Source organism: Hippocampus guttulatus, chromosome 18, assembly GCF_054856545.1.
Source record: "Hippocampus guttulatus isolate MCC_2025c chromosome 18, RoL_Hgut_1.0, whole genome shotgun sequence".
Lineage (NCBI taxonomy): Eukaryota > Metazoa > Chordata > Actinopteri > Syngnathiformes > Syngnathidae > Hippocampus > Hippocampus guttulatus.
Genome location: NC_141278.1, coordinates 943,796 through 969,604, shown reverse-complemented (window position 1 = coordinate 969,604; position 25,809 = coordinate 943,796). Strand labels below are relative to the sequence as shown.

At 45.7% G+C, this 25,809-nt stretch overlaps 2 protein-coding genes and 1 long non-coding RNA gene across 5 annotated transcripts in view; 1 reads left to right on the top strand and 2 right to left on the bottom strand.

The window, feature by feature from the left end:
• Nucleotides 1–1,449: 1,449 nt before the first annotated feature.
• Nucleotides 1,450–15,262, top strand: col9a2 (procollagen, type IX, alpha 2). The gene is made up of 32 exons (XM_086136277.1): nucleotides 1,450–1,815; nucleotides 3,003–3,077; nucleotides 3,743–3,778; nucleotides 3,878–3,940; nucleotides 4,485–4,538; nucleotides 5,131–5,166; nucleotides 6,004–6,027; nucleotides 6,154–6,207; nucleotides 6,315–6,368; nucleotides 7,901–7,951; nucleotides 8,017–8,073; nucleotides 8,303–8,356; nucleotides 9,173–9,226; nucleotides 9,354–9,407; nucleotides 9,855–9,908; nucleotides 9,991–10,044; nucleotides 10,159–10,212; nucleotides 10,314–10,367; nucleotides 10,472–10,525; nucleotides 11,218–11,262; nucleotides 11,332–11,385; nucleotides 11,468–11,521; nucleotides 11,594–11,647; nucleotides 11,748–11,819; nucleotides 12,378–12,413; nucleotides 12,529–12,573; nucleotides 12,800–12,832; nucleotides 12,976–13,122; nucleotides 13,227–13,281; nucleotides 13,373–13,561; nucleotides 13,644–13,721; nucleotides 14,116–15,262. Exons 1-32 carry the CDS (start codon nucleotides 1,744–1,746, stop codon nucleotides 14,319–14,321), a joined length of 2,076 nt encoding a protein of 691 aa, XP_085992403.1. The 5' UTR covers nucleotides 1,450–1,743; the 3' UTR covers nucleotides 14,322–15,262.
• LOC147190467 (uncharacterized) lies at nucleotides 6,932–7,656 on the bottom strand. The gene is made up of 3 exons (XR_015103658.1): nucleotides 7,398–7,656; nucleotides 7,235–7,320; nucleotides 6,932–7,026 (listed from the first exon to the last, which is right to left on the bottom strand). It is a non-coding gene; the product is annotated as an uncharacterized LOC147190467 (long non-coding RNA).
• col16a1 (collagen, type XVI, alpha 1) overlaps nucleotides 15,249–25,809 on the bottom strand; it is a 38,143-nt gene continuing 27,582 nt past the window's right edge. Inside the window, exons 42-70 of one of the 3 annotated variants that reach the window (XM_086136274.1) lie at nucleotides 25,727–25,780; nucleotides 24,543–24,593; nucleotides 24,335–24,454; nucleotides 24,135–24,167; nucleotides 23,992–24,063; nucleotides 23,870–23,914; nucleotides 23,572–23,616; nucleotides 22,706–22,756; nucleotides 22,569–22,625; nucleotides 22,392–22,445; nucleotides 22,268–22,312; nucleotides 22,113–22,166; nucleotides 22,008–22,043; nucleotides 21,860–21,922; nucleotides 21,717–21,788; nucleotides 21,573–21,626; nucleotides 21,396–21,440; nucleotides 20,575–20,619; nucleotides 20,367–20,420; nucleotides 20,218–20,271; nucleotides 20,061–20,111; nucleotides 19,818–19,907; nucleotides 19,680–19,715; nucleotides 19,546–19,590; nucleotides 18,571–18,768; nucleotides 18,400–18,463; nucleotides 17,288–17,464; nucleotides 17,131–17,208; nucleotides 15,249–16,727 (exon numbers count right to left, since the gene is read on the bottom strand). In XM_086136274.1, coding sequence (XP_085992400.1) covers nucleotides 16,534–16,727; nucleotides 17,131–17,208; nucleotides 17,288–17,464; nucleotides 18,400–18,463; nucleotides 18,571–18,768; nucleotides 19,546–19,590; nucleotides 19,680–19,715; nucleotides 19,818–19,907; nucleotides 20,061–20,111; nucleotides 20,218–20,271; nucleotides 20,367–20,420; nucleotides 20,575–20,619; nucleotides 21,396–21,440; nucleotides 21,573–21,626; nucleotides 21,717–21,788; nucleotides 21,860–21,922; nucleotides 22,008–22,043; nucleotides 22,113–22,166; nucleotides 22,268–22,312; nucleotides 22,392–22,445; nucleotides 22,569–22,625; nucleotides 22,706–22,756; nucleotides 23,572–23,616; nucleotides 23,870–23,914; nucleotides 23,992–24,063; nucleotides 24,135–24,167; nucleotides 24,335–24,454; nucleotides 24,543–24,593; nucleotides 25,727–25,780 — 2,037 coding nt within the window. In that variant the 3' untranslated portion in view covers nucleotides 15,249–16,533. Of the gene's footprint in view, nucleotides 16,728–17,130; nucleotides 17,209–17,287; nucleotides 17,465–18,399; nucleotides 18,464–18,570; nucleotides 18,836–19,545; nucleotides 19,591–19,679; nucleotides 19,716–19,817; nucleotides 19,908–20,060; nucleotides 20,112–20,217; nucleotides 20,272–20,366; nucleotides 20,421–20,574; nucleotides 20,620–21,395; nucleotides 21,441–21,572; nucleotides 21,627–21,716; nucleotides 21,789–21,859; nucleotides 21,923–22,007; nucleotides 22,044–22,112; nucleotides 22,167–22,267; nucleotides 22,313–22,391; nucleotides 22,446–22,568; nucleotides 22,626–22,705; nucleotides 22,757–23,571; nucleotides 23,617–23,869; nucleotides 23,915–23,991; nucleotides 24,064–24,134; nucleotides 24,168–24,334; nucleotides 24,455–24,542; nucleotides 24,594–25,726; nucleotides 25,781–25,809 lie in introns of those variants that run through there. The other 2 variants (XM_086136275.1, XM_086136276.1) reach the window with 2 other exon arrangements.

Genomic DNA, 25,809 nt, shown 5'->3' with positions numbered 1-25,809 from the left:
GCATTAGATATTTGTCATGCTCCCCAAACCCGATTCCTGCTTTGTCTTGGTTCATCGTCTAAAATGAAGTCAATCAACTCGGGCGTTCCATACATCATCACAACTAATGTGCACAATTTTGTTGGATCAGTAAATATACATCAGAAATAATTTGGTGTGTTCCTAAAAAGTGTTGAGGTTAGTGTCCCGGTATCTCCAATTCAAAACGCTGGCATCGGTGTCCGCAGGTGCAAATAACTAACGGGCCCCTGCCATTGTGCGTGATAAAGAGGACCCCTTAAACGTCAATTCGAATTGGACCTGGAAATGAACAGCCGTTTGAATTTGGCTGTTCAGCCCCCTGTTAGAAAACAGCAACTTGTGCAAAAAGTATTGAAACATTGAACCGCTGCAGTACAGCGACGGTCAAAGTCAGTTAAACTCTTAATCTCATCACGTACTTCGGGTGCGCCTTGAAGCCGAATGCCGTGCGCAGTGCACTTCCAGCAGGGGCTTTGTGAGACGCTCTTGAAGATTTTTGCCATATCCATTGTGGCCGCCTTGTGTTCCACATCATGAGGAAAGATTGGTTGACGTTTGCAACGCACCGCTCGCTCCACTTCTGCCTCTCCTTCAAATCTGATAAACGGGCACCGGGAAAAGTCGGGAGTTTGGTCTCCTTCGCTGGACCCGAACGTAAACCTTTCATCTGTTGAGCCAGTCGGCCAAATCCCGACTTTATTAAAGTCGCTTTGATGGATTCATTCCCGGCATTGCCCCGTTGTGATCTATAGCCTGTCCAGTCCCTTGGAGGCTCTAATAAACTAACAAAGCAACGCCGTCACTTGGTCTTAGCGCTGTGTACGTGGCGGTGTGTATGTGTGTTGTCACCGTCGGTGCGACCGTAACATCCGTATGTGATGATGTGTGCCACATCCATTTTTCGATATAATGGTGTCATTTTATCGGACATTTATGCTCATGTGGTATGTTAGACGCCGCGCCGGCAATTTAATACCACTAATTCGACTGTGTTGAGCGTGTCCTGCATTTTTCCAAATGGAGCAGTAAATCAACGACAGTTAAGGCCAGGCTGAAATATGTTGGCGTTGCTGCCATCTAGTGGATGTTGGAGGAACTTCATGTTATTTTGTCTAACAACTGTAGGGGTCACTATCAGATCATTTTGACATTGCCACTTGTTTGCTCAGGTTCCGAGGAATATTTCTCTCAGGACTAACTGTAATTGGAGAAATGACCACTTGGTGTCAGTGTGTTTGGTTTATCGAAATACAACAACAATCATTTCATTTAGCGGTTGAAATATGAACATTGAATGGTTCAAAGTCTGAATTTCACCTCGAGTTCAGTTTTCAGTCGTCCAGCTCCTGAGGATTTGGGAAGAGCTTGCGTCGCTTTGAGAAAAATGTGCATGCTTTCCATCAAATAAGCAATCACGGCAGAAGATAGATGCAATGTGCGTTTCTTTGCTTCCTTCTCGATCTAGGATGTCATCATTACACCTCTGCCTCCCTCTCACTGACTCCCCTCCCCTCCCTCAACCACTCCTTTGTACCCTATCCTCCCGAGTTGGATTTTTTTTTTTCTTGAGTGTGCACATACCCGCCACCCCCACCCCCACACTTTCTTGAAGTTAGTTTTTACCCCATCACTCCCTCACTGCGTTGGCCTGGAAAGGAATAGGGGAGCAAGAAGAGAGGATTTGTTGAACCGAGGAGAGAGACCGACAGGGGAGAAAGGACCATGGCTTCTCTCTCGGTCATGCTGAAGTCCTGGGTAATACTGCAGACACTCTGCCTGGTTCTGGCCCAAGTGGTAAGTGGACATGGGCGGGGGGGGGGGGGGACACCTGCTCCAAGCAACTACTTTATGCTGAGCCGGGTGCCATTTGGTGGTGGGATTTTCTTAGGTTGGTGGGAGAGGTGCTTGAAGTCCAAATGATTTGCCGCTATCGTATGTGATGTGGGGGGTAGTCACCTGACTCCAGTTGAAAAGAAAGAGATGAGCATGAAATGGATTTTCTACTTTTCTACAAAGGACACGGGGCCTTCATTTTTGTTGGTATTATTGCCGCTTTTGAACTCTCTTCTGGTCTCGTGCTTAAAATGGAGACCGTGATGGATTCGGGGCTTCCTGGTGACATTTTTCGACAAGATGTTCATTTTTCAAACCAAGAAGCAAAATGCAATCTCCACTTTTTTGTCCCCCCCCCCCAAACCCCCCTCAAATGAAGATCCTGTGGCCGTGGAGGATGGGAATCTCTGGGCAGTGGCACAGAGAAACAAAACAAACTTTGACTGCAAAGTGTTTAAAATGGCACCCACGTGCCATTTCTGTTGGATGTTTTTTTTTGTTTTGTTTTTTGAGTTTTTTTTTATAACAGTGGAGGAATATGGAAATGTTTTTGTCCATTTTTCTTTTTGAATCCCTTCAGTATCGGAATTTCGGATTAAAAGAAATTCTCACCTCTAATGCACGCCCGTGGGTTCGGTGTGCCGTCTGAGTGACCCCTCCTCCCACATTACACTTTCGGTGCTTTGTACTCCGGCATTATTATTAATATTTCATCTTTATTGTGTTTCATGTATGAAAGGAATTACTACCAACGGCATGAAACATTCACAGAATGTATTCCTGTGTGTTTCTCGTATGCATTGTATCACCATTCTTATTTTGAACATTCTTATTAAAATTGTATTTGATTATAGGATCATTTAATTGCAATTTATACTTTAACATGCATCACCTAGATGAGATTTAAATATACAACAGTACCACATTTTTACTGTGGTACTTTTCCATTTGGGCTCTCCTTTTTAAAGGCATAGTTAATATTTTTTTTAAATTCCATGAATATAATTTTTTTTTCTTGACCAAGAAATTAATTGGGTTGGTCAAAATGGAGAGAATACTCTTAAGATATGTATGGTTCCTTTTAGAGAAAAAAAATGAATTCATGCAAATGTATCTAATCTATTTGTTCTCCTTTTATTCACCTTCAGAGGGGTCCACCTGGTCCTCAGGGCCAGGCAGGCCTACCAGGACCTTCTGGCACTCCTGGGTCGGACGGCATTGATGTGAGTATCTCCCCCGGTTGGCCCACCAGCCTTGCTACAAAGAGCATCATTGTGCTGGGGAAATACCAACCCGGTACATGAGTGCAGTCCTCTAATTGAACCAGTAGAGGGCTCTGCGAATGCAAACATTCCGAGCTATAAAGGAGCTCTGTTCCCAAGCAGAGAGGCGTCTTTGAGAAGGGCCCCTTGGCAGACCTGAGGGAAGGAGTCTGGAGTTGTATCACAGTCATGTGATACATTTTGGGATTTTTCAGGTTGGGAAAGCAATCGCTGTAGACTGCCCCCACCCCAAAAAAAAATCTTGAATGTTCCAACTTTTGTGCTTTGGGTTTAGGTCAATGTTCAATGTCTTTCTTGGAACGGATAAGCAGTTGTGAAATTCTTAATAATATAGGCAGCATTGTACATAATTCAAATGTAATACCATGGCGGGAGGGGTGGGGGTAATCATGTCGGCCTCAACCATGAGTGACAGTTGCTATGCAAAAATGTTCGAGCTGGTTAGGTACCAGTGGTTATTCCCACCCCCCTCCCCCGGTTAAACTTAAATGAAACATATATCCATATATACACGCACATACTGTATATACGTCTATATGTATATGGCTCCTTTTATTGTTCATCACCTTTGCATTCCTTAATGATCAATACTCTTCTTTTTCAAGGGAGACAAAGGTCCACCTGGTCCCCCTGGTCCACCAGTAAGCACTCTCATTTTTACATTATGAATACATGTAGAATTATGACTTCCATTTATTTGAAGTTGCCGTCTGTGTTTTTGTTTTGTTTTGTTTTTTTAGGGACAAAAGGGGGAGCCAGGAGAGCCGGGTCCTGATGGTGCTCCGGGGGAGAACGGCATTGATGTGAGAACATGGCAAAGTGGACCGTTTCAATTTCGAGCCTTTCGGACTTTTGGTGGGGAGTCACATGATGAGGCCAACGGGTTGCACTTATGACGTCTCGTCATAAGTGCAGAGTAACGTTTGAATGGATGGTTTTATTTGTTGTGGACCTCAGTAAAAGGTTTTAAGCGAGAGAGCAGTCACATATGAATGCCAATGTTGTTGTTGTGTTTTATATCAAATTTAACGGTGAATGGCGAGTCTGCATGATTCAATTGCAACTCGGTTTGAGTGAAGTTGGCGGAAGCGCCTTGTTTATCTGCATGTGTCACATGGTCACTTGCGAACTGAAGTGCGTTCGCACACATGCGCGAGGTCTTTTGAGCCTTTGCCCCTAATCCTCTTTGGAATCTGAAATCTCCTCTTTGTTTCCTAATTACCTCCTGGACTCGTGTCAAGTTGTATCAAATGTCTGATGATTTCAATGTGAATTCACGCCTCATGTAGCAAACCGAGTGGCCGACCTACGTGCGCATTTTCTTCATCTTTTTCTCTCTATCCGCAGGGTTTGATTGGCGCAAAGGGCGACCGAGGTGCCGTGGGAAGCCCCGGCCCGAAGGCAAGTTTTGCCATTCACTGCTGTTGGATGGATGAAAATCTAAAAAAAAACCCAAAAAACATTCCTTTAAATCTTTCATAACTTTGAAATTCAGTCGTGACTCTAGAAAAGGTGTCCCCATTGGAGTATTTGATGAGAACTGCTGATTCTGATTTACTGGCGCTACATTTAATGATGCTCGTTAAGGCGTTTCAAACTTTGGCTGCTGCCGGGCTATCGGATTTATAGCAGCTCATATCCATATATAACACCAATCTGCAAAGTAACCCGAATAGCTGACACATTAATCAGTTGAAGTACATTGTGAAACATAAAAAAAAAAAGCATCCGAAATGTAATGGAGTGGAAGTATAAATAGGCAGTAAAGTGAAATACCGGGTGCGGCGTTGGACTTAAGTAATTCACGACGGCACGGAAATTGGAAAACGGTCATTGCTGCTCTTAATTTTCAGAAGCGTTAGATTACGAATGCGCCTCGGCTGTGGCCTTGCATCTCATACGGTCACATCAGATTTGAACGATACAGACCGTTTGGTGCACATTTGATTGTTTTTAATTGTGTTACTTTTTACTGTTGCCTTCTCATCTGTAGGGTCAGCCTGGGTTAAGTGGTGAGCCTGGCAGACCTGTAAGTATGCGTTGATTATGCGGGCATTGCTAATGACTAAGCAGTTGTAGCCAACAAACAACAAATTTGGTCCGGGTAATCTTCAAATTACAAATTGGTCAACCGTGAAGAGAGAGGATGGAATCACAGACAATTTCAAGAGGAACTGGAGACTGAATTTTCTTGCTTTTTTTGGGAGCAGAGAGGCATGCCGAGATCACAATTGTGTTTATGTTCTGAAGAACCGTTCATGTGCTGAACTGTTATGAATAGAAGATTGGATGAGTTGTACTTTTTTTTTTTAATACTTGAAGCCGTTTTTGAGGATTAGCTGATGTGACCCAGACTCTCCCAGCCTGCACATAAATTGAGTATGAGACCCTTGCTCGAGATGGATGAGAACTTCAATCCCAGCGTTTCTTCTGGTTGAACTGTAACACGATTTATAACCTGTAGAGGGGGCTGCGTCTCCATCGAGCTGACACTTATTAGCACAGCCCAAATCTCAGTTCCGGAGTCATTCAATGTCATGGTCGAACAAAGAGGGGTGGGTAGTGAGTGGTGCAAGGCAGAGAGACACAAAATGTTGTGCCACGGGCTGTCCTTCCCGCAAGAAGGCTCACATACTTAATTGCATTGTCTATAATTAATTACAAAGCAAAATAAACAGCAAATGTGAACCGACCGAAAGTTTATCCTTCATGCCGGAAACTCAGCAGGCATTACTGAATTATTAGACGACAGCGGCCTTCCTTCCTTTGAAAGCTATGAGGGTGTGTAGAGAATCGATAAAATAGGAGCGGTAGAGATTCGGTGTCACTAACTCTTTGACCACTTGTGCTTCTTGTTCACACACAGGGACCTGGACTCCCAGGACTTGCAGTACGTTTCTTGTTTACTAGATTGACTTTTGGCATCTTTTTATTCCTGTGGATTATTGTTGTTGTTGTTTTTGCTTTCTTTTTTTTGTGGGCTGAAAAGATTTGATTGTGTCAATGAATTATTCAGGGGGCTCCGGGGCCAATTGGGCTTCCTGGTGAAATCGGAACAACCGGACCAAAGGTCAGCATAAAGAACACAAAACATCTTCATACTTTTTGAAGTGAACAAACACCAAGCTCATCTTTGGTATTGTCCACCCCCCCCCCCTTCTTCTTTTTCCTTCATAGGGTTTAATGGGACCGCCTGGGCCTCCAGGGCTTCCTGGGACTCCAGGCAAGCCAGTAAGTCTTGAGTCCTTGTTTTGTGCTTCTCGCTATTTTAAATGGTCAAAGTGGATTTTTATAAAATGTGTAATCCAAGTCGAGGTCCAAATTGTAAATCATCCAAGACCTCAACATTGGAGATTTGTTTACCAAACTTGTTCAGGTGATGGGCAAGATGGGAAATTCATCAGAGCCATTGCACAATCATTGGAATGTCCTGAAGAAGAAACCGCTGTTGTCCTGGGTAACAGAGGCCAAATGGGTAAAATAGCCACAGTTGATGACAGAAACAAATTTGTGTGAGCTGGAAACAAAAACCCCCAAGAATGGAGGAGTACAAGTCTCACAATCTACTGTTTATCCAAGACTTCATGAACTAAGAGGCATACACCAGCAGATGCAAACCACTCATTAACAAAAGCAATGCCAAAGGCCAAGCTGGAACTTGTACAAAAATGTACAGAGACAACACTCAAACGTTCTCAGAGAAAGCTTTATTGAGGAAAAGATGAATCTTTTGTCCAATTCAAATGGAGCGTCAGAGCTCCACACGTTGACTTGCACGGTTTCTTCTGAGATGGGCAAACCACCGCGGTTGACGGATGTGTTTAGCACACTCACCGCTGTGTAAAAAACGCCCCGTACGGGCACAACGCCGTGAATCTTGCATGTGTCCCTGCAGAGAAAGCACTGAAATATCAACAGTTTGGAGTAGGAGGCTTTCAAGTGTATTTTCTACGGGTAGATGGACTCTCCCGCATGCATTCGGGGGAGTGGAGGGGTTGTCTTCAATGAGAGTGATGTTTGCGGCTCAGGGGAGTGAGCGTATTTGTTTAGCTTGAGTGCTATCTTTGGGTAAATACCCCCATCCCCCAAACACCCACCTTCCATGAAATCTGTGGGCTGTCTCTCCTGACTGTAGCAAAAAATACACAGGCCTCATTGGAGATATTGTACCTCCTGACGCAATCTATAAACAGAGAAAAGGAAAGCTGGAGAACAGGTAGATAGTTCTCGACTCGCATGAGCAACTGTTTGGCAACTAACCGGGCGCCTCGCGTGTGCTCCTTTCCCACCGCGCTTGTGCTAGTACGAGTTCCAGGCCAGCGCCCAGCACCAGTTCTTTCTTTTTCACCACTCGCTCTCACCCTGGTTTTTGAAACCAGTCCTTAAACTGGACCCAGTTATTTGTCGGGCCAGATTCTGACACCAACAATGATAAGGGGACAGTGGGCGGGGTTATCGTGACGAATGACTGCCTGGACGCAGGCAAGTTTTGCTCAAACCATTGAGCGGTGAACTCCGGCACAATTGTTGCCCACCAGAAAGCGACGGAGGCCGCCAGCCTCGTGATCATCTCCACTGGTTAAGAAAAATAGAAGCGCTCCTACTTGGCTCTTTGCCGGTGGAAAAAGCAAACACATTTTTCGTAAGGACTTGCTAAGCACCAAGTAAGAACAGCGCTGGCCCTTGCGCCCAACCGGCGCCGAGTTTGTTTTGCTGGAAAAGGGGTAATAGTCCATTCGTCTGTCTGTGACTTATCTGTCTAGGGCCCACCAGGGAAGTTCATTGGTGGAGAAGAAGGAAGTGCCGACTTCCAGGTAGGACCCAGAAGCTCGAAGATGTCTTGACGGAGTAGGAATGACACATGTCCCTCTCTCCACAGTGTCCTCTTAACTGTCCAGCAGGACCTAAGGGCCCGCAGGGACTTCAGGGAGTCAAAGTGAGTGTCCCGCTTCGCCGTTTCAGGACTCTGCCACATGTCGGTCTAACATTTAAGGCCATGGTGCAACATTCAAGTCCTGTTGGTGCAACCTCATCCGTTGGATACCTTCGATCACTGCACCGCTTAGCTCCAATGGCATTGGACTTTAACTGCAGGAAAAAACACGAAACATCTCATCTGTCATATTTACCCCCTTGATTGGATGTCTTTTGCGATTTCTCTATAGGGTCACAAAGGACGACCCGGTGTTCTTGGAGACTCCGGCAGTATTGGAAAACAGGTAGGCCACACAATCTCTCATGTTCATCTTGCACAGTTTCACATTCTCCCCCAACATTCAGAACCAGCAGAGGCAAGGATTAGTTGGCATGAAGCCACCCCGAGGCACATGACTGGCGCTAACCTGGCAGCTCAGTTAGCGTAAGGGTGAGCGGGAGTAAAGGGCGGTGAGGAGCCAGATACTCGAATGGGAGGATGAGTTTGTCAGGGTTCATCTGCTCACCGCACCTTTGCTGAATGAAAGCAGATCTAACGAGCACGCTGCGGAATCTTGGGGAGAAGCAAGTCAGACCCCAGGAATTAGTCTGGGAGAAGTCTGCTGGCGACAAATACTGTAAATGATGAACTTGTTCATGGAGCTACCTCCCCGATTGTGCAAGCTAGTGTCTTAGACTCCTGGACATACTGTGACGTTGTTCTGTCTTCAAAAAGATGCTTGTCAGGAGTTGGTCAGACTCGATTGAAGGATAGACTCCATTTATAGGACAGAAATAGCTTGCATAAAGTTTCGGCGAGCTCACCTTAGCATAAACAGTCAGTCTGCAGTCTCGTTTCAGAGCTAGTCACGTGTCCCATCCCGAGAGCATGCAGGTTGCGTTTATAAGTTGGAACCGGGAACTATTTGACGAGTTTCAAAAGCTGCATTGAGTTGATTTGGGGACCTTCCTAATGCCCGGTGTGTGTCTTTTCGATCTTGCCAGCCAGCTAACGCTTGAAAGGAGCAACTTTTTTTTTTCTTCAATAAGGCTCGAACCTGTTTGTTGTTCTTCTATGCGTACTCAAGAAAAACAATTCAATCTTTTCTCTCCTACTCCAGGGAATCAAAGGAGAAGTGGGCCTCTCTGGAGAGCAAGGCATTCCGGGACCTTCGGTATGACAATCATAGTTTGTGTCACGTCCTCGTTTATTCTGACTGAAGTGATCAGTTCGAGCGGCTGCCTTTGTTCTGGGTCGACGGTCAACTTTGTTCTTACTTTTGATTTGTTGTGTATATATAGGGTCCAATGGGTGTGAGAGGTTATCCAGGAATGATGGGTCCCAAAGGAGAGGCGGTGAGAAATCAAACATGTCTCATGTTCACACAACTTTATTGTCCACTTCATCTTTCGAGGCAAGGCTGTTCTCATTTTATTTTTATTTTTTTGAAGAGTTCCAAGTAGGTGTAGTACAGTTGGACTCGCTCTGCAAACATCATCCATTACCAGCAATGGGGACATATGGAAATGATGCCACTGCGCATCCCTCGCCTCCTCTAATGAGTCGGGGTTATCTGGGTCCGCCGTGTCTCCATATGTAGTTAATGATCCTCTGTAGCAATCTGTCTTACCGTTAACATTGGCTGCGTTAGCCAAGTTAGCGCCAAAGCCAAAACGGCCCCTCATTTTCTTTGCAACTCCCATTAGTGGATTGAGCTCAGCACTAATTGCCCCTTCATCATGATGAAGAGGAGGCGGCCATGATCTGGAGCGATGAAGAGCACTTTTTGTGCTTTTCCGTAGGGACCTCGTGGTTACAAGGGCATCAACGGACCTGTAGGGATACCCGGACCTCCGGTAAGAACCCACACAGGCACAGGTTTGTGTTGACATCCAAAAAGATGATGCACTCTTTTTAGGTAACCCGTTTGACTTTCAGGGTGAGGAGGGTCCTCAGGGTTCACCCGGAGAGGCAGGAGACAAGGGGGATAAAGTGAGTGACCTTCCGCATGATTTTCAGTGAATACTGTCCTTTAAAAAAAACAAAAAAGTGTGATCCTGAGGTCTGATTTGAATACATTAACATTCATTTGCTTTTCTCCCGCAGGGCAGCCGTGGGATCCAGGGCCCGCAGGGTGCAGTTGGCAAAAAAGGAGACAATGTGAGTTGAGGGTTTTGTTTTTTTTTTTGGTGTTTTTGAACCTGAGTCAGTTGAAACAATGTCATACTGTGCTAAATGAAGTCCACTTTCGTCATTTTCAGGGCCTGCCTGGCATTGATGGAAAAGACGGCACACCGGGCATTCCGGGGATCAAAGTAAGGCTTCCGCGCGCTTGTCATGATAGGAAGCTCGATGGTGCACGGAGCCATTTATTGATTTCTTGATTTTATTTTCCGTTCCCATTTTTATCTTTTGGCAGGGTGGGCCCGGCCAAGCTGGTATGCCAGGTCCTCCTGGGCCCCAGGGAACAGCGGTGAGTGATTCATGGCGGCAAAGTCACGAAAGGCACATCCAAAAGGAGATTGTCCGCAAATGTTCATTGTCATGCAAGCCACGTAGGCAATGGTGGCAACGTTTCCTTCCCAAATCAACAACGGCAGAACGCAAGCAGGGGATGCCAGCAGGAGGTGGCTGGCATATTTTCATATTTTGCTCTTATCTTTTCCGGGCTCTCCTCCAGGGTAAGAGTGACCCTGGGACCCGAGTTGTTCTAGAATCTAAACTCCCCCGAGACAGCCCCCCCCCCCCCCCCCCCGCCCCCTCCCGTGACATTGTGATTTATCACAATAAAAGCGGTAGCTAGTCGCGTGTGCGTGCGTGCCGCTCTGACTCAGGGGTAATGGAGCTGGGGATGCAAGCTTTTGCTGTGTGGTCAATGCAGTCACACCGCTGCAAACACCGTAATGTGATGCCCCGATGCATATCGCAATAATAAGCTGCACCGGAATACGCGGCAGAGTCACTGCCAGGAACCCGCTCCAAGGTTTATGCTAAACCTACGAGTTGACGAGGGGAATTCATTTCACTGACGTGATCATCGTCACACCCGTCACATCGTTTTGAATTAACTGCGTGTTGCGAGAGCGCGGCGCGGCAGGACACCTCGGGCATGAGTTCACCTTCGATTGAATGTATATCGTTGCATTTTCTCATTTGCGTCGATAGGGATTGCCCGGTAGTCCCGGTGCCAAGGGTGGCCCTGGAGTTAAGGTAAGATTCCGATTTCACACGCACGGTTCATTTTGTGCGGCCAACATCTCCTTCTCTGTCTCTTGTTAGGGCGAGCCTGGACCCAGGGGTCTCGCTGGCTTACCTGGCGCTCCTGGACCTCTGGTAACACATGAGACAAAACAGCATCTTTGAATACATTCCGACGGTGGTCTTATGCTGTACACCTAATATGATTGGTTGCTAGGGCGAGCCTGGCGTTCCTGGTGAAGCTGGTATGGCGGGAGTTCCTGGTCCCAAGGTAACGATCCCAATTTATTGCATTGGCAATGCAGAGGCCTGTCACGATACTCACCTCTATCTGCAACTCCAGGGAGACAGAGGTCAGCGCGGACCAGTGGGCCCTCAAGGAATCGTCGGGAAGTCTGTAAGCTGCCCGTTTGCTTTGCCTTCGGTTTTGATTTTATTGTCTTTTTTTTAATTTTTATATATAAACTCACATTTAATGTGTGATATACGATTGACAGGGAGGCAAAGGAGAGAGAGGGCCAATGGGTGTTCCAGGTGCTCAGGGCCTGAGTGGAACCACAGGAGACAAGGTGCGTTGGGAAGGATCTGCCTCACATAACTGATCCACTGGTGAAAGGACACTTTGATCCTCTCCTCTTTCATCTATAACTGCTTCAGACAACAAAATGTATGCAGAAAAGTGGTGAAGATTGCACGACTGTCTGTGTCCTATGTGTTGTGTTGTGTTCTTTTTGTTATTTTGACTTCAAAATGGCGCCGCGAGAGTGGCTGCCTTTCCAGCAGCTCCTATATTTTGTTGTTCTACTTCTTCCTTTCATAACTTTTCTGCTGTGAATTGGGAATTTCTCCATTGCGAGACTAATAAAGGTTTTCTTATCTTATAACAGACGTGTCCTTTAGGGGGCAGTGTTTATCCGTGAGTAAAGTCACGGCTCAGAGTAAAGAAAAAAAACGAGAACATGAGGCGGCACGATTTGTCACCTTCACATCTGTCCTTATCGTCCTTTTGTTCACCAGGAGGTCACGTCTTCCGACCTCGTCTCACTTTATCTGCGTTGATCATTTGCTTGAATCGATCCTTACATTTGAGAAGACACGTATTCAAATCTTGAAACATCTTATTTCAGGGATTCCAAGGGAAAGGCGGTTCGAAGGGAGACATCGTGAGTAGCAGCTATGCTGACTTAGAGCTCAGAAAGTATACAGTGTCAACATGCAGATGAGCACGCATCCATATTTGCTGTGGTCTAATATTTCCTCACGCTCTTTTGATTCAAGGGTGACCCAGGTGTTGAGGGATTAGCTGGCGAGAAAGGCGAAAAGGTAAGGAAGCGATGAGAGCGAATTTTGAACGATGCTTCAAGCTGAAAAGAGGGGGACACATTCCTAAGTAACACCTGTAGGAATTTGATCTTAAAGGTCAGCCATGTCTCAAGGTAGCTTTGAGAAGAACACAAATCGCGACAATGCTCCCAAATTTAGAATGAAGAATAAAACTACTCGTGGCATTTTTTTTTTTTTATATCAATGCTCTTTTTTGCTTTGGCAGGGTTTGTCTGGAGAACCTGGACCTAAAGGACAGGTCAGCTTTGTTTCAGAAATATTTCTAGAATATGAATGATGAAAGATCACACTTCAGAGTGCTATCGTTGCTCCTTTTTGCGTCACTTCACTCGTTGCGCGTACCTGACGCCAATTCACTCAACTTTGGGGGTCTTCTTGCAGCAAGGAGTGAGGGGCGACCCTGGACACAACGGTCCAACGGGAAACCCCGGGAAACTGGGTGACCAGGGACCTGCTGGACTACCTGGTCCCAGAGGACTGAACGGAATGCGAGGTGTGCCTGGCATGCCGGGCATTCAGGGGTCGCCGGTGAGTCCGGTTCAAATTTCTTGGCACTGAACGCCAACACTTACGACACACGCAGGCAAGCGTTTGCGACATAAAGACACGCATTTGGATCTTCTTCTCCCCAGGGCCGGGATGCATCTGACCAGCACATTATTGAAGTCGTGCTGAAGATGTTGCAAGGTGGCCAGCTACACGTTTGCCATTGAAATGACTTTCACCGCAAATGACCGACATAAATAAACTGAACAAGCGTGTTTTGGTTGTAAACTAGAGAAATTAGCGGCAGTGGCCATGAGTGCCAAGAGAGCTGTGCTCGGTGGAGCTGGTGTTATGGGCCCCCCGGGCCCTCCTGGACCTCCCGGCTCACCTGGTCCCCAGGGAGCTCACGGTCTACCTGGTTCGAGGGGCATTCCTGGCATGATTGGAGCCCCCGGGCAGATTGGAAACACAGGCCTTAAAGGTAAAAATAAATAAATAAAGAGCCGACAATTGATTATTTTCCAGGGCACATCCGAGTCTATTTTCTTTCTTGTCATTTCCAGGAAAGAGAGGGGCTCAGGGTGACAGAGGAGATCCTGGCAAACCTCATCAAGGACCACCAGGGCCCCCAGGAATTCAAGGCAAGTTACTTGAGCTCACCTGAAACGGTGCTGTGAAACTGGGAACATGAAATTGTCACGCTGATCTTTTTTTTTTTTCTTGGTGTGGCGGGAGGGTCGGGGGGGGGGGGGCTGGTCTTGCCACCAGAGAGTCTACTTAAGGGCATTTCAAAAACATAGTTAACTTCAGTCATTGACCAGATGCTCTGGAGTGATAAGGATTTCAGGAGCGGAATCGAATTCAAACCGTGGAGAACGTGCTCCCGCATAACGATACGCCCACACGCAGTCCTCATGTCATCCAAATTCCACATGTACCTGTAGTTGGAGGAAATTAGCCAATGAGGGATCGTGCTAACCCAAGCGGCCATGAACAATGCGGTAAACGACCGACGCTTGCCTGTTGCCCGCTCAGGTCCTCCCGGTGTTGACGGCGTGGCTCGAAACGGCAAGCCTGGCGAGAGAGGCCCTCAGGGAGCAGCCGGTGAAGCCGGCCGTCCCGGTAAGGCGGGTCCACCAGGCCTCCCGGGCTTTTGCGAGGCCGCAATGTGTTTGGCCGCGTCGGCCTACACCTCTCCGAGACTACAGGAGGCGGGAACCATCAAAGGACCCAACATTTAGAATGTTCTCTCCGTTCACCAAGTTCATGACAATGGGGAGGGAGAGAAGGACAGAGACCACTCTTCTCACTTGAACACCATGAGCAAAGGGGTGGGGGGGAGTACGTTGACAGGATGTACACCCTCCCCTTCCCTTTTTTGAGAAAGACAACCCGATGGGACGTTCTCTCTCCTTAATCCCTGACATCACAATGACAACAGCAGGTCACGGCCACCCACATCCATCTGAATTCTTCTCCGCTCTTTCGGGAACACGTAGGAAGTACGTTTGCGCCACGGTTTTATAGACGTAATATGTTGTGATTAGTTAGTTAAAACATCCTGCCTCTCCTGCGAACCCGCATCTGGCAAATAAATGCCTCGGAAGGGGGTGGGGGGGGGGGGGGGGGGGGGAGAAAAACGACGCAAAGGACTCATGAATCCGAAATGTACTCTCAGTACAATACCTTTGTCACCTGTATTATTGCCAATTGTAAGCTTGAGCGAAATCCCTCATTCACCCCCCCCCCCTCCGTGCGCCCTCTTCTATCCTTTCTCCATTACCCGCTTTCTGCCCAAGTCTCATTTTAGAAACTAACGACTACTTTATCTCTTCCTCTTGTTGCCTGGCAACGGCATATCCCAACGGGCACTCCCATCTCCCACAATGCAGTGCTGTAAATCTTTGTAAATGTGTGTTGATTATTATGTAGCGAAAAAGGAATGGGTTACGATATGCGCCGATCAAGAATCCAGAAATTAATCGCATTTTCAGAAATAATTCTCATTTGGAGTCTGAATGTGCTTCCTGTGCCACTGTCAACCTTCAGCGGGGTGTCAGCCATGATAAAAGACGTTATTTATTGTTCTGAACGTAATCGACTGTAAAATCTTTTTTTTTCTTTTTTTTCCGGCTGTTCAAGTCAACCCAAATCAATAAAAAGGAACCTTTTATAAAATTCACTCATCTTTATTATTATGTAAAAATCCTCTTCCCCTATTATCATTTATATCAATTCAGTCCTTTTCTTAGGGGGTGGGGTGTGGGAGGGGGGTGGTGGTTGCTGCAGCTTGAAATTTGTCAACACTTGTTTGGCAAGTTTCAACATGAGTGCTCATACATACTGTAAATCCTGTCATTTCTACACATGGGACATACCGATTGCACAAATATAATGCAAATGAAAACAACAACCGTTGCTTTGCATATTATTATTTTTTTTTCTCACTCAAATGATTTATAAAACAACCTCAGGAAGAAACACGAGTTGCACAGCAATGTCTTGAAACAACATATACACAGCAAGCATGTAGAGTGGCATCGTACAGCCATTCAAAACACAGTTGAATTCTGTTTCTAAGAGAAACCACAATTTTGTTTTTCAAGGCTTGGCTATTCCGAACAATCAGTGGGATACGAAAGCCTAAAAATGCCCCCCCAGGGAGTAGAATAGCATTTTGCTAGCTTGTGAATCCAAAGCTATTAACTTCCATTTAAGACGAACGGCCGCAAATGTTCAAGAAAGCCGTATCGGCATCAAAGCGTGTCCAAAATGTTGCTTGAATGTGAAAAATCGCGAGCGTACTTTTGAGTCATAAATTCAATTCTTCACTTGAAATAGGGTGACAAGCTCTCCGCACGTTTGGTGGACAGTATTTCCATGGCGATGGTATGACGTCGCTCATCAAATGTTTCAAAATGTATAAAAAGCTGCTATATATAAATATAAATATATACAAAACGGTAAACCCCTCGAAAAGGGTGCGTACGCATCCATTCTCTTCGAAACCCAATTCAACTACGGAGAACACCACAAGCGCTGAAGCCGTTGTGAAGTTTTGTGAGGCACTGTGATATCAGAGGTGCAAGCAAAGTGCTACAGTACACGTGGCTGCGTTCTAAACTTGACAAAGAAAAAAAACAAACAAAGAAAAACGGATGCTTCCTCCTTCCCGTGGTTGGTTTGAAGGAGTGAAACATGGTGAAGAGAAGGCAAAACAACAACAAAGAATGATATGAGAAGGAAGTGGAATTCATAAGGAAAGAATGATGGAATTGAGATTCACCGCTTAGGTCAAAGTAGAGGAAGAGGAATGTGGATTTTTGCACAAACAAACAAACATGGGCGCTGTTCAATAACAAAGGAAGTTGCCATCTTTAAGTTTGCGGTCACAATTCCCGGCTTTATGTCCTTTGGTTTGCCCGACCTCTCCCCTCCTTGCCTTCCATACGTTTACCAGGGGCCCTTGACAGACGGGCCCTTGGGGCTATATTCCACTTGACGGCTCATGCAGTCTGAAGGGTTACACCGGCCGTCGATTCCCTTTGAACCAGCCGGTCCAGGCGGACCTGGGATTCCAGGAACTCCTTGCTGGCCGACGGAACCTGGGGGTCCCATCTTACCATACCCTGGGGAACCCGGGATACCTGAAAGGTCAAACGCAACCAAATAAAGCACATTCCAGATGATCAAATTCAGCATGAGTTCAATGTTACAAAGTGTAATTCATGAATGTTCCCGTTTCACTTTGCACTGAAAGCATACTGTCAACAAAATGGTGGGCTGGAAATGGATAAGACCGCCCAAACCTGTGATTACAGATGGGTACTTGTAACTGGCGCTATGTGAAGTAGCCCAGATGTTGATCCCTGACTTAATTACGATGGTAATTATAACTGTTTGAAAATGATGACGGGCATAATCATGTTGGAAATTTCTAATCAGTGACTGATAAAACATTTCCAGAATTAACATACTAAAGTGTCAGGAGTGGAGGTTTTTTTCGTGATCTCAAAAACATGCAGTGTGAGGACCAGTTCTATACATCACCTGGTGCTCCCGGTGGTCCGACATCTCCCATTTCACCTACACCTTTATCTCCTTTTGCACCCACTGGGCCCCTTGGTCCTAAAAAGAATGAATTATTTGAAGCACGCGAAACTTTTAAATGACCAATGACATGTTGGTTGCCGGTTGCTCCTCTCACCAGCTGGGCCTTGGGGTCCAGGCCGACCTAATCGGCCGATCTGGCCTGGGATGCCAGGTGCGCCGGGGGCTCCGGGATTACCGGGAATGCCGTCTTTCCCCGGGGGCCCGGGCCGACCGGGAGATGATACCATTTCGACAGGCATCTGCATACGAGACATGTAGTAGGCCATTCTCTCTGGGGAGATGAGATTCATTGAATGATTGCACATGAACGATAAATATTCATTGTCAATGGCGAAAGTGAGTTCAAGAAGAGTCGATGCGCATCTAAAACCTTACTTGTTACCCGTTGACTTGCGTATTTCATTTTGTTCCATGACCATGGTCGTAACTCCAAAAATTTGAAGCACAAATCATCCTTCTTCATTAAGATAAATTAAAATGCCATTAATGGGTTCCAGCCCCACGTTGTGCTCCATTGTGTACGTGCCTCGGCAACCAGGCGGACGTATAATGCTTCGACTTTCACAACGGACTGAGTCTGCAGTAATATAGTCATTTACCATCGAGCAGGGGTGTCCAAAGTCGGTCCGCAAGGGCCGCTGTCCTGCCTGTTTTCCAGCTTTCCCAGGAGCAACACACCTGATTCAAATAATCAGGATCGTTCGAATGCTGCTTCAGAGCTGGCTGATGAACTGATCATCTGAATCAGGTGTGATGCAGCACAGAGAGATGGAAAACAGGCAGGACAGTGGCCCTCCAGGACCGGAGCTGGACATACCTGCCATAGAGGATAAATAATATTTGCCGAGAAGTATTGTTTTATTGTCCATCGACATGCGTTGCCTATCCGTTTGCCTGTCCATGTCGCAATGTGCTGCGTCTTGGCATTCAGCTACCGTAGTTCTCAAAGGCAAACTTGTGCGCTTGTTTAAAATACACAATGTTTGTTTTATGTTCACTTTGACAGCAAGCTCTGCCTTGAGAGACAATTACCTGCTTGATGTCTGTTTTTTAAATAATTGTTTACTAGCTGCCAAACTGTAGTGAAGTGTAATTGAGTTGAGGTTGCTAGTTCCGAGCTATAATTATCGATAATAATAATTTAAAAATAAAAGGCTCTGCTGTTCTGTAAATGCGAGCTTATCAGGAATTGTTGCCTTTCCTCACCATCAAAAATCTTGATGACCTGCTGGCGGATGAAGCTCTTGACTTCATCGTAATTGACAACAGCCTGTGAAATGATGGTGAGAACATTTGCTTTGTTGAACTTTGCTTTTATGAACAGTATTTTAATAATGAGAACGTGAGTGAAACGGGTGTGACGGTACTTTCACTCACATCATTTCCCGGTGAGCCTGGAGTTCCAGGTAGTCCAGGGGGGCCGGCTGAGCCAGGGTTTCCCCTCTCCCCTCTGGGCCCGACCGGGCCAATCATTGGCTGTGCATCTTTGGAGTGATATCCCAAGCCTCCACCAGGGGGCCCCGGTCTGCCTCTCTCCCCCGGAGGGCCTCTTTCCCCAGTGGCCCCGGGTTCACCCTTTCCAGAGATGGAGAGACAGCCATTCCATTTGTTCCGCTAATGTTCTCCGTATTTGTATGAAAAGCTGAAAAAAACTTTCCCCAGTGAGTGAACACAACCGTTTGGATGGTATGTAAGAAGAAAAAAAAACCCAAATGGCTACAACCATATCAATTTCCTCTCCGTAGCACCCTTCACTCTGATTGCATAAAAACACTGAAAACCAGACTTGCCACATTAGGGATAGTGATTTATCGAGGACAAAGGCGCCCGTAATGGACGACCGATGTTTACGTGTCACGGGAAGACAGGCATCTCTTGAAATAGAGTGTGGAGAAGAATTGAGGAGTCCGTTTTTGTCTTTCTCCTCTGTGCAGCTAAAACCCTGACAATGGCGTCCTGTCAGCGTGACAAATAGCCTCATCTAGCATCTCCCTCTCATGCTTAATAGCATTATCCCCGAGGCGGCGAATAGCTATATCACTGTACACACAGACTGGAATCCCGTGTCTAAGAAGAGATTGTTGGACGTAGGTGGCCGACTGCCAGTGTGAAGAAGGGTAAACTGAGGTCAGGAGTGAAGATGATTTCGCGAGGAGGATTTGAGAGCGAAAGTACGGCTATGTTCGGCATGGGTGCAGAGTGGGCAGAAATGCTGAGAGAACGCATGTTCAGCAGTGCAGTACATTGGCCCCAGCGCCAGTATAAGCTAAAGTAGTAAAAAAAGGAGCATCGTCCTGATTTTTGAGATGCTCTGCGGAGCTGATGGAGAGCACTTGCTGAGATGGCGCTTACCTTTTGACCTGTTTTCCCGTTCTCACCAGGATGGCCTGCCAAGCCCTGAGGAGGGGGAAAAACAAACCAAAAAAACGGATGAAATTGCCACAGAGAAACTGAACACAAGAACTTCAACGCTGGTCGTTACTCACGTCTTTACCAGCAGAACCATCATTTCCTGGCTCGCCCTATAGAGCAACAGACAAGGTAGGAAGAAAACAAGTTATATGGCGTATATGTATGGACGTGGATTCCAACAAGTACATTGTGGGCTGTTGAACAGTGCTTACCATTAATCCTGGGTGACCAGGAGGACCTGGGGTTCCAGGCATTCCCGGTAGACCTCTCTCTCCAATCTGACCTTTATCTCCCTTTATACCCTACAAAACCACAAAATGCATACGAATTCCTGGAGTATTTCAATCATGTTTTGCTACATTTCCTTTGACTCGCCCTCTCCCAAACAAACAAACAAAAAAGCAATTAAATGAGTCATCCAGGTCACCATGATAACACGCTTGTGAGAATCTCACCAATCCATTTGGACCGGGAGGTCCTGGGGGTCCAGCTGGACCTGGTGAACCCTGTTGGATAAAATCAAACAGTATAACAGCAGCACCGCATACATTTGAAGCACCCCCACCCCGCTGCCTAAAAAAGAAAAAGAGTCAAAAATAGAAATGAACCCACAATGTGACCAGATGGTCCCGGTCGTCCCTGAGCTCCTGGCGTGCCGGGATCACCCTGGAAAGGTCACAGATTGAGATCACAGTCATTACTATGGGGCTTTGTCTGCATAGATAATGGAGCTTCTCTTTTAAGAAGAAGGAAACACTCACCTCGTGCCCTGGTCTACCTGGTGGTCCAGGTGGGCCTGAAATTCCAGCTTCCCCCTGGAGGTGCGAGAGTGTCATAAAAAGTGTCAGCAAGGGTGGAATTCACCACTTGGACACTAATCAAACTAGAGTTCAATAGTCAAATGTTCACTTCCTGGCATCATTTTCTACAATTGCAAATGTAAGAGAGAAAAAAAATGACAAAAGTAACCTTTGGTCCTGGAAATCCAGTGTGGCCAGTTTTCCCTTTGAATCCCTGAAGAGAGATGTCAGCAAAGACACAAATAGGATCAAAACAAAATCAATAAATGACACAAAAAAATCTCTGCAAGTTGAAATCAAGCATACGATTGGTTGATTTCCGTTAGGAAAATCAACAAACGGGGAGGAAGAAAATCAACTTTATTGCCTTGCACAGGGACGACGGTGACTGTACATGTGTGACCGTCAGGGAAAATACGGTAAAATGAGATCATCACAAATTGCCAGAAGCACTTATGTTACTATCCCTGTAATGGTCATACAATCCAACTATTCACATGAATATAGATATGATCATGGCGGATAATGGTCCACATGATGATCGTCGTAATTGTGTTTGCGCACGTTCAATTGCTCGTAAAACAGGATACCTTGCAGCTGTGGCTGATGGAAATCTCATTAGGGTGGAAAATATTTGGTGATAAAACATTGACTACGACACAAACAGGATTAGCTTGTTTGCGGACTAAATCATTTTGCCAAAATGTGAAGGACTCAAACATGTTAGGTTCCTGTCAGCGAAGTCAAGAGCAAGGTTTAGGGAGGGCTTGCTTGAACAAAAAAAAAGGAAAAAAAGACAAAGAAAATGCTTTCCGGCACTTGATATGCAGAATGTGTATGCATGTTTCAACTTATGTTAGGTTAAGGCTAACAAAACCAGCAAGTTCTCCGTAGCTGTGAACAACTTTTTAGTTGAATGTGTGTTTTTGTGTGTAATACACAGCAAGATGGCCTTATAAGACAATGAAGAACTCCGAAGGTGCTACCCACTGGCATTCCTCGTGGGCCGGCTGGTCCCGGTGGGCCCAGCTCTCCCTGGCAAGAAAACAAACAGTCACACAACAAATAAAGATAAAATGAAGAAAGCCTGCCCAGAACAGCTGCAAACAGGAAACTGGCCCCGATCCCCACCCCCCCTATAGCTATAAAATCTGCATATAAACATACCCGAAGCCCTGGTTTTCCGTCTTTTCCGTGAATTCCCTCGATGCCAGGAGGACCCTTTAATTGCAAACACCAGCCGCCGAGATCTCATCATGGAATAATATGGCTCAAATGTAAACGATGTTGAGTTATTAATATTGTTTCTACCATTAGTCCTGGGGAGCCTGATGAGCCTGGGGGTCCAGTTGATCCTTGAGAACCTTGCGCACCATCATTGCCCTGTGAAAGAGAGAACAGAATCAATTCGTATCTTGGTACGATACATAATTGAATGCATACAAGATGCTCACCTTTTCACCCTTGAGTCCTGGGGGTCCTTCCCTTCCAATTTTGCCAGCAAGGCCAGGTGGGCCCTGAATATACATGAACGATTTCAGAGTTATACAGAAAGGAATAAAGCGTACGCGTATAGTGAAGCGGTAAAGCATAAAATCGTACCGGCGTTCCAGGGAATCCGGGTTGTCCTTGAAAGCCCTTCAAACGTAACAGAACATAAATATCACACAATTCAGTTTTGTATGCCGTAATGTTGCTCACGTCTACCTGATCACCCTTTGGTCCAACAGGTCCTGCTGGTCCCGTGTCTCCTTTACCTCCCTAAAACCGAAGACGGGATTTCTCATCGATGTCTGTCGATAAGCTATTGAATGCTCGAGCCAGAGCCAGTTTCCAAAAACAATGCATCATGAAACACTGACCGGTGCGCCCGCCTGTCCTTGGTACCCGGGGAGACCCGAAGGACCCTACAGCAGAAGATAATGTGAAACACTCGCGGAAAGACTCATTGTGTAGATGAGAAGGCTGGCATTGCGGTTCCTGTACCAATTCTCCTTTCTGACCGCTCGTCCCTGGGCTCCCGCGTTCACCCTTCAGTCCCTGAGAAAAAATGGAGGCCAGTCAATCGATACCGGGTCACATCGCAGAGTCAACCACGACACTTTGTACCCAACCAAGCGGTCAGATCTCTGTCAGTGTTATTCTTCGGAGGATTTCGCTTACTGGCATTCCCGGAGGCCCCATGGATCCAGGATAGCCCGGCGTCCCTGAAGGGCCCTGAGGTAGTAGAGATTGCCCAAATCATGATTTCATTTCCACACAACATCATTGGAAGGCATTGGTAGGCAGATACTTTCCTGTTCACCCTTGATTCCGGCGATGCCAGCTGACCCTTGTTCGCCTTGCGGACCCTGATGATATATGTTTGTGAAGGGGAGATGCAAGGGTGAGGAGCATCAATGTAAAAAAACAAAACAAAACAGGAAGCATGTAAGCGGAATATGTGTTTAGCTGTATGCTGGAACATTGCCCAAGGTGGAACATAGTGCGCTATGTTTGTTCTCAATAAATCCATGACTGAAAAACATTTCAACCAGCGTTGTGACGTTCATCTTGTCTACTTATGGTTAAATTAGGTTGAAGGTTCCTTTTTATCCAGACCCCGGATCCCATCAACAGGAACGCGGGACCTTACATGCTCCCATACACCTGGAGCACACTGCGTCAACAGTGACGGGGGCAAACAAACAAAAAAGACCATTATCTGGAAAAAAGAAAAGAAACCTTAAACCTCATTTAACCACATTTCCAGCACCTGAGAAAAAAAAGCATACTCTGAGTAGTTTTGAATTATAAGTTGGTTTCGCGTTTTATAATTGCCTTCATCACATTGTGATTACAGATGGTCCTAAATTAGTGATGACGAAATGATTGTGGACAAGAAATACTAATTGGCAGCTGGCCATTGTTGCAATTTCCACAGCAATGATGCTGACTAATATATTCAAGGGCTGCTTTTCTCCCTGATGCGGCGCAGGGGAAGTTAGGGCCTGCTGTCCAGTGCGGTACATCTCCGTGAAGAGAGGAGGGTATCGCACACATCCACATTTTGAGTAGGATGCTCGATGAACATTTTCAGTATATAGAATTGATGTAGGTAACATCCCTAAAGGACTTTCAACAAAAGTCGGATAAAAATGAAAATAACGGTGTGAATGAAACATACAGGTGAGCCAGATGGGCCCGGAGGACCTGGGAAACCTGGAGGGCCCTGTGAACAAATGGCAAGATGCAAATCAATACATACATAGGCTGAACATAAACACAGGTTTGAAATTGTTACAATACCTAATGTCAAATAAACATATCCAACGCATAAATTGTCGCAATTGTATTGGACAAGATTTTTAGCGAGTCCAGCCGGTGACAGTGTGCACCCCATGGCCTTGAATGATGAGATTTGCTAACGAATACTTTAAAAGACACTTTCAATGAGTCAAATCTGTACTGCGCGAAATCTTCACCATGTTTCCTGGAAGTCCAGCTTGTCCTCTGTCCCCTTGTGTACCCTGTAGAAAAGATTAAGAAAGAACATTTCTTCACGTGAAAAAGGACACGCACGGTAGCGCGGCAAATGCCGACTCACGGGCTCCCCGCGTATTCCCTGTGAGCCGGGCACCCCTGGAACGCCGGGTGATCCTGTACAGGTGCAGGGATCCTACAACGGCCAAGAAATAAATATCAAGAAACCTTCGCACAATTTCGCTGCGCTCGTGTCAATTGTCTGACCCTCGGATCTGTTGCCTGTAGTTTCTCCAGACACTGCAAGCAGACAAGATAGATGTGCAATAAGTTACGGTTTACCCATCAATAACAACAAAAAAGTATATGATGCCAAAATAAAAATAAAAAAGTGTTTTTTTTTTGGTGTCATACTTTAATGAACACGCTAAAATAAGATTTTCTTTATTGATTTTTTTTTTTCTTACGCTATCACAGTTATCCAAGGGTGTGACGCCAGGCTTGCCCTGGTCTCCCTTTTCTCCTTTGGCCCCAGCCATACCCGGCACCCCTGGCATCCCTTGGGAACAGTCCCCAACACAGGCTTTCTGCATTTTGGTGTAAATAAGAAGAATAAGAATTAATGTTCAAAACAATTTCTCAGCATGAACACAAGGGGATATCAAATCAACTCACATCTTGATCTTCGTCAGAAGCATCTTGAGGCAGCAGCTGCAAGTCAGGCCTCTGCAAAAATTGACTTTCAATGAGTTTTCATTTTGGAATTTCAATGCATAAGAGACCACAGCGACTCATGCGGTATGAGGCTCGTTCACTTTTTGGTACATTGTGGAGTGCATACTAGAGTGGCACAACTAAAATGAATCAGTTGTGTTGAATTTTCATAAACCTGCATGATAAAAATGAACTGTCACCAAAAGGAGTCTTGCTATTAATTTAATAAAAAAAAAAACATCACAAGCATAGAAAAAACCCCCATCTTTATTCTTAAAAAAAAAAAGTTTTGTACCAGCCACCGGTGGTTTCTTAGATTTAGAAAGAACAAAAAACGTCAACTCCCAAGCACCGAAACAGAGGCACGGATGTTGTGATGTGATGATGTATTCACCAAGACAAGGTCAAACCGACCTTTTCAACCTTTCAGACTTTTTCTGTGCAATGTAAGACCCTTTTTTAAAATTTTCTCTGAAATTAGAAGTTTGATATGCAGATCGGCTAATATGCATCATCTTCAATATCAATGGCGGAGCCGTCACATAATATGCAAGCTATTTGTGTTCATTGTAGGGTAGATTGATGTGTAGACTGAAAATGTTGAATTGTAGGAAAACTGTAAAGGTTTGGAATGAGAAAACAGCAGTTCAAGTTGGAATGTTTCGAATCAGTCAAGAATTGTAGAATTAGTTGAAGCTCGAAAAAAGGTAGAAGAAGAAACCCTTAACCTTAACCCGAGTCCACACCTGCAGATGAGTGGGTGCATAAAGTGCAACTATGCCAGTGAAAATGTGGAATTTCTGCTATGTGGGAATCGTGTGGATGTTGGAAATGAACCCCAAGGTGAATTGAATGAGTTGAACATGTAGAATTTGGAATGAGAGCAAATTGTTGACTGTCTCGTTGCAAATGAATGAGGATTTTATGGGGTGAAACAATGTGAAATTGTGGGGAAAATGTCAATGTTTGGAATGAGAAAAGGATCGGCCCACATTCACGTTCAGCATTCACACAAAAGGCAGACATATCGTGACAGGGTCTTCTCTTGTAAAGGGACAGTCATGTGATCACTGTTCTTGGGGTGTTCATTGCACAGTCAGTAGAAGAATGCCACCTCAACTCCTTTTCTCTCTAATTTTACTTACAACGTATCCAGGCAAACCCGGTTTCCCTGGTATCCCGTCGTTTCCAGGGATACCCTGAAAGAAGGAACTGAGGTTGAACTGAC

Bases quoted from the DNA above. Each gene is read 5' to 3' on its own strand.
- col9a2 (XM_086136277.1), top strand. From the start codon at position 1,744: ATGGCTTCTCTCTCGGTCATGCTGAAGTCCTGGGTAATACTGCAGACA. The intron at 6,028-6,153 runs GTACGTTTCTTG...TGAATTATTCAG, and splicing joins CTGGACTCCCAGGACTTGCA to GGGGCTCCGGGGCCAATTGG. The intron at 10,213-10,313 runs GTGAGTTGAGGG...CGTCATTTTCAG, and splicing joins TTGGCAAAAAAGGAGACAAT to GGCCTGCCTGGCATTGATGG.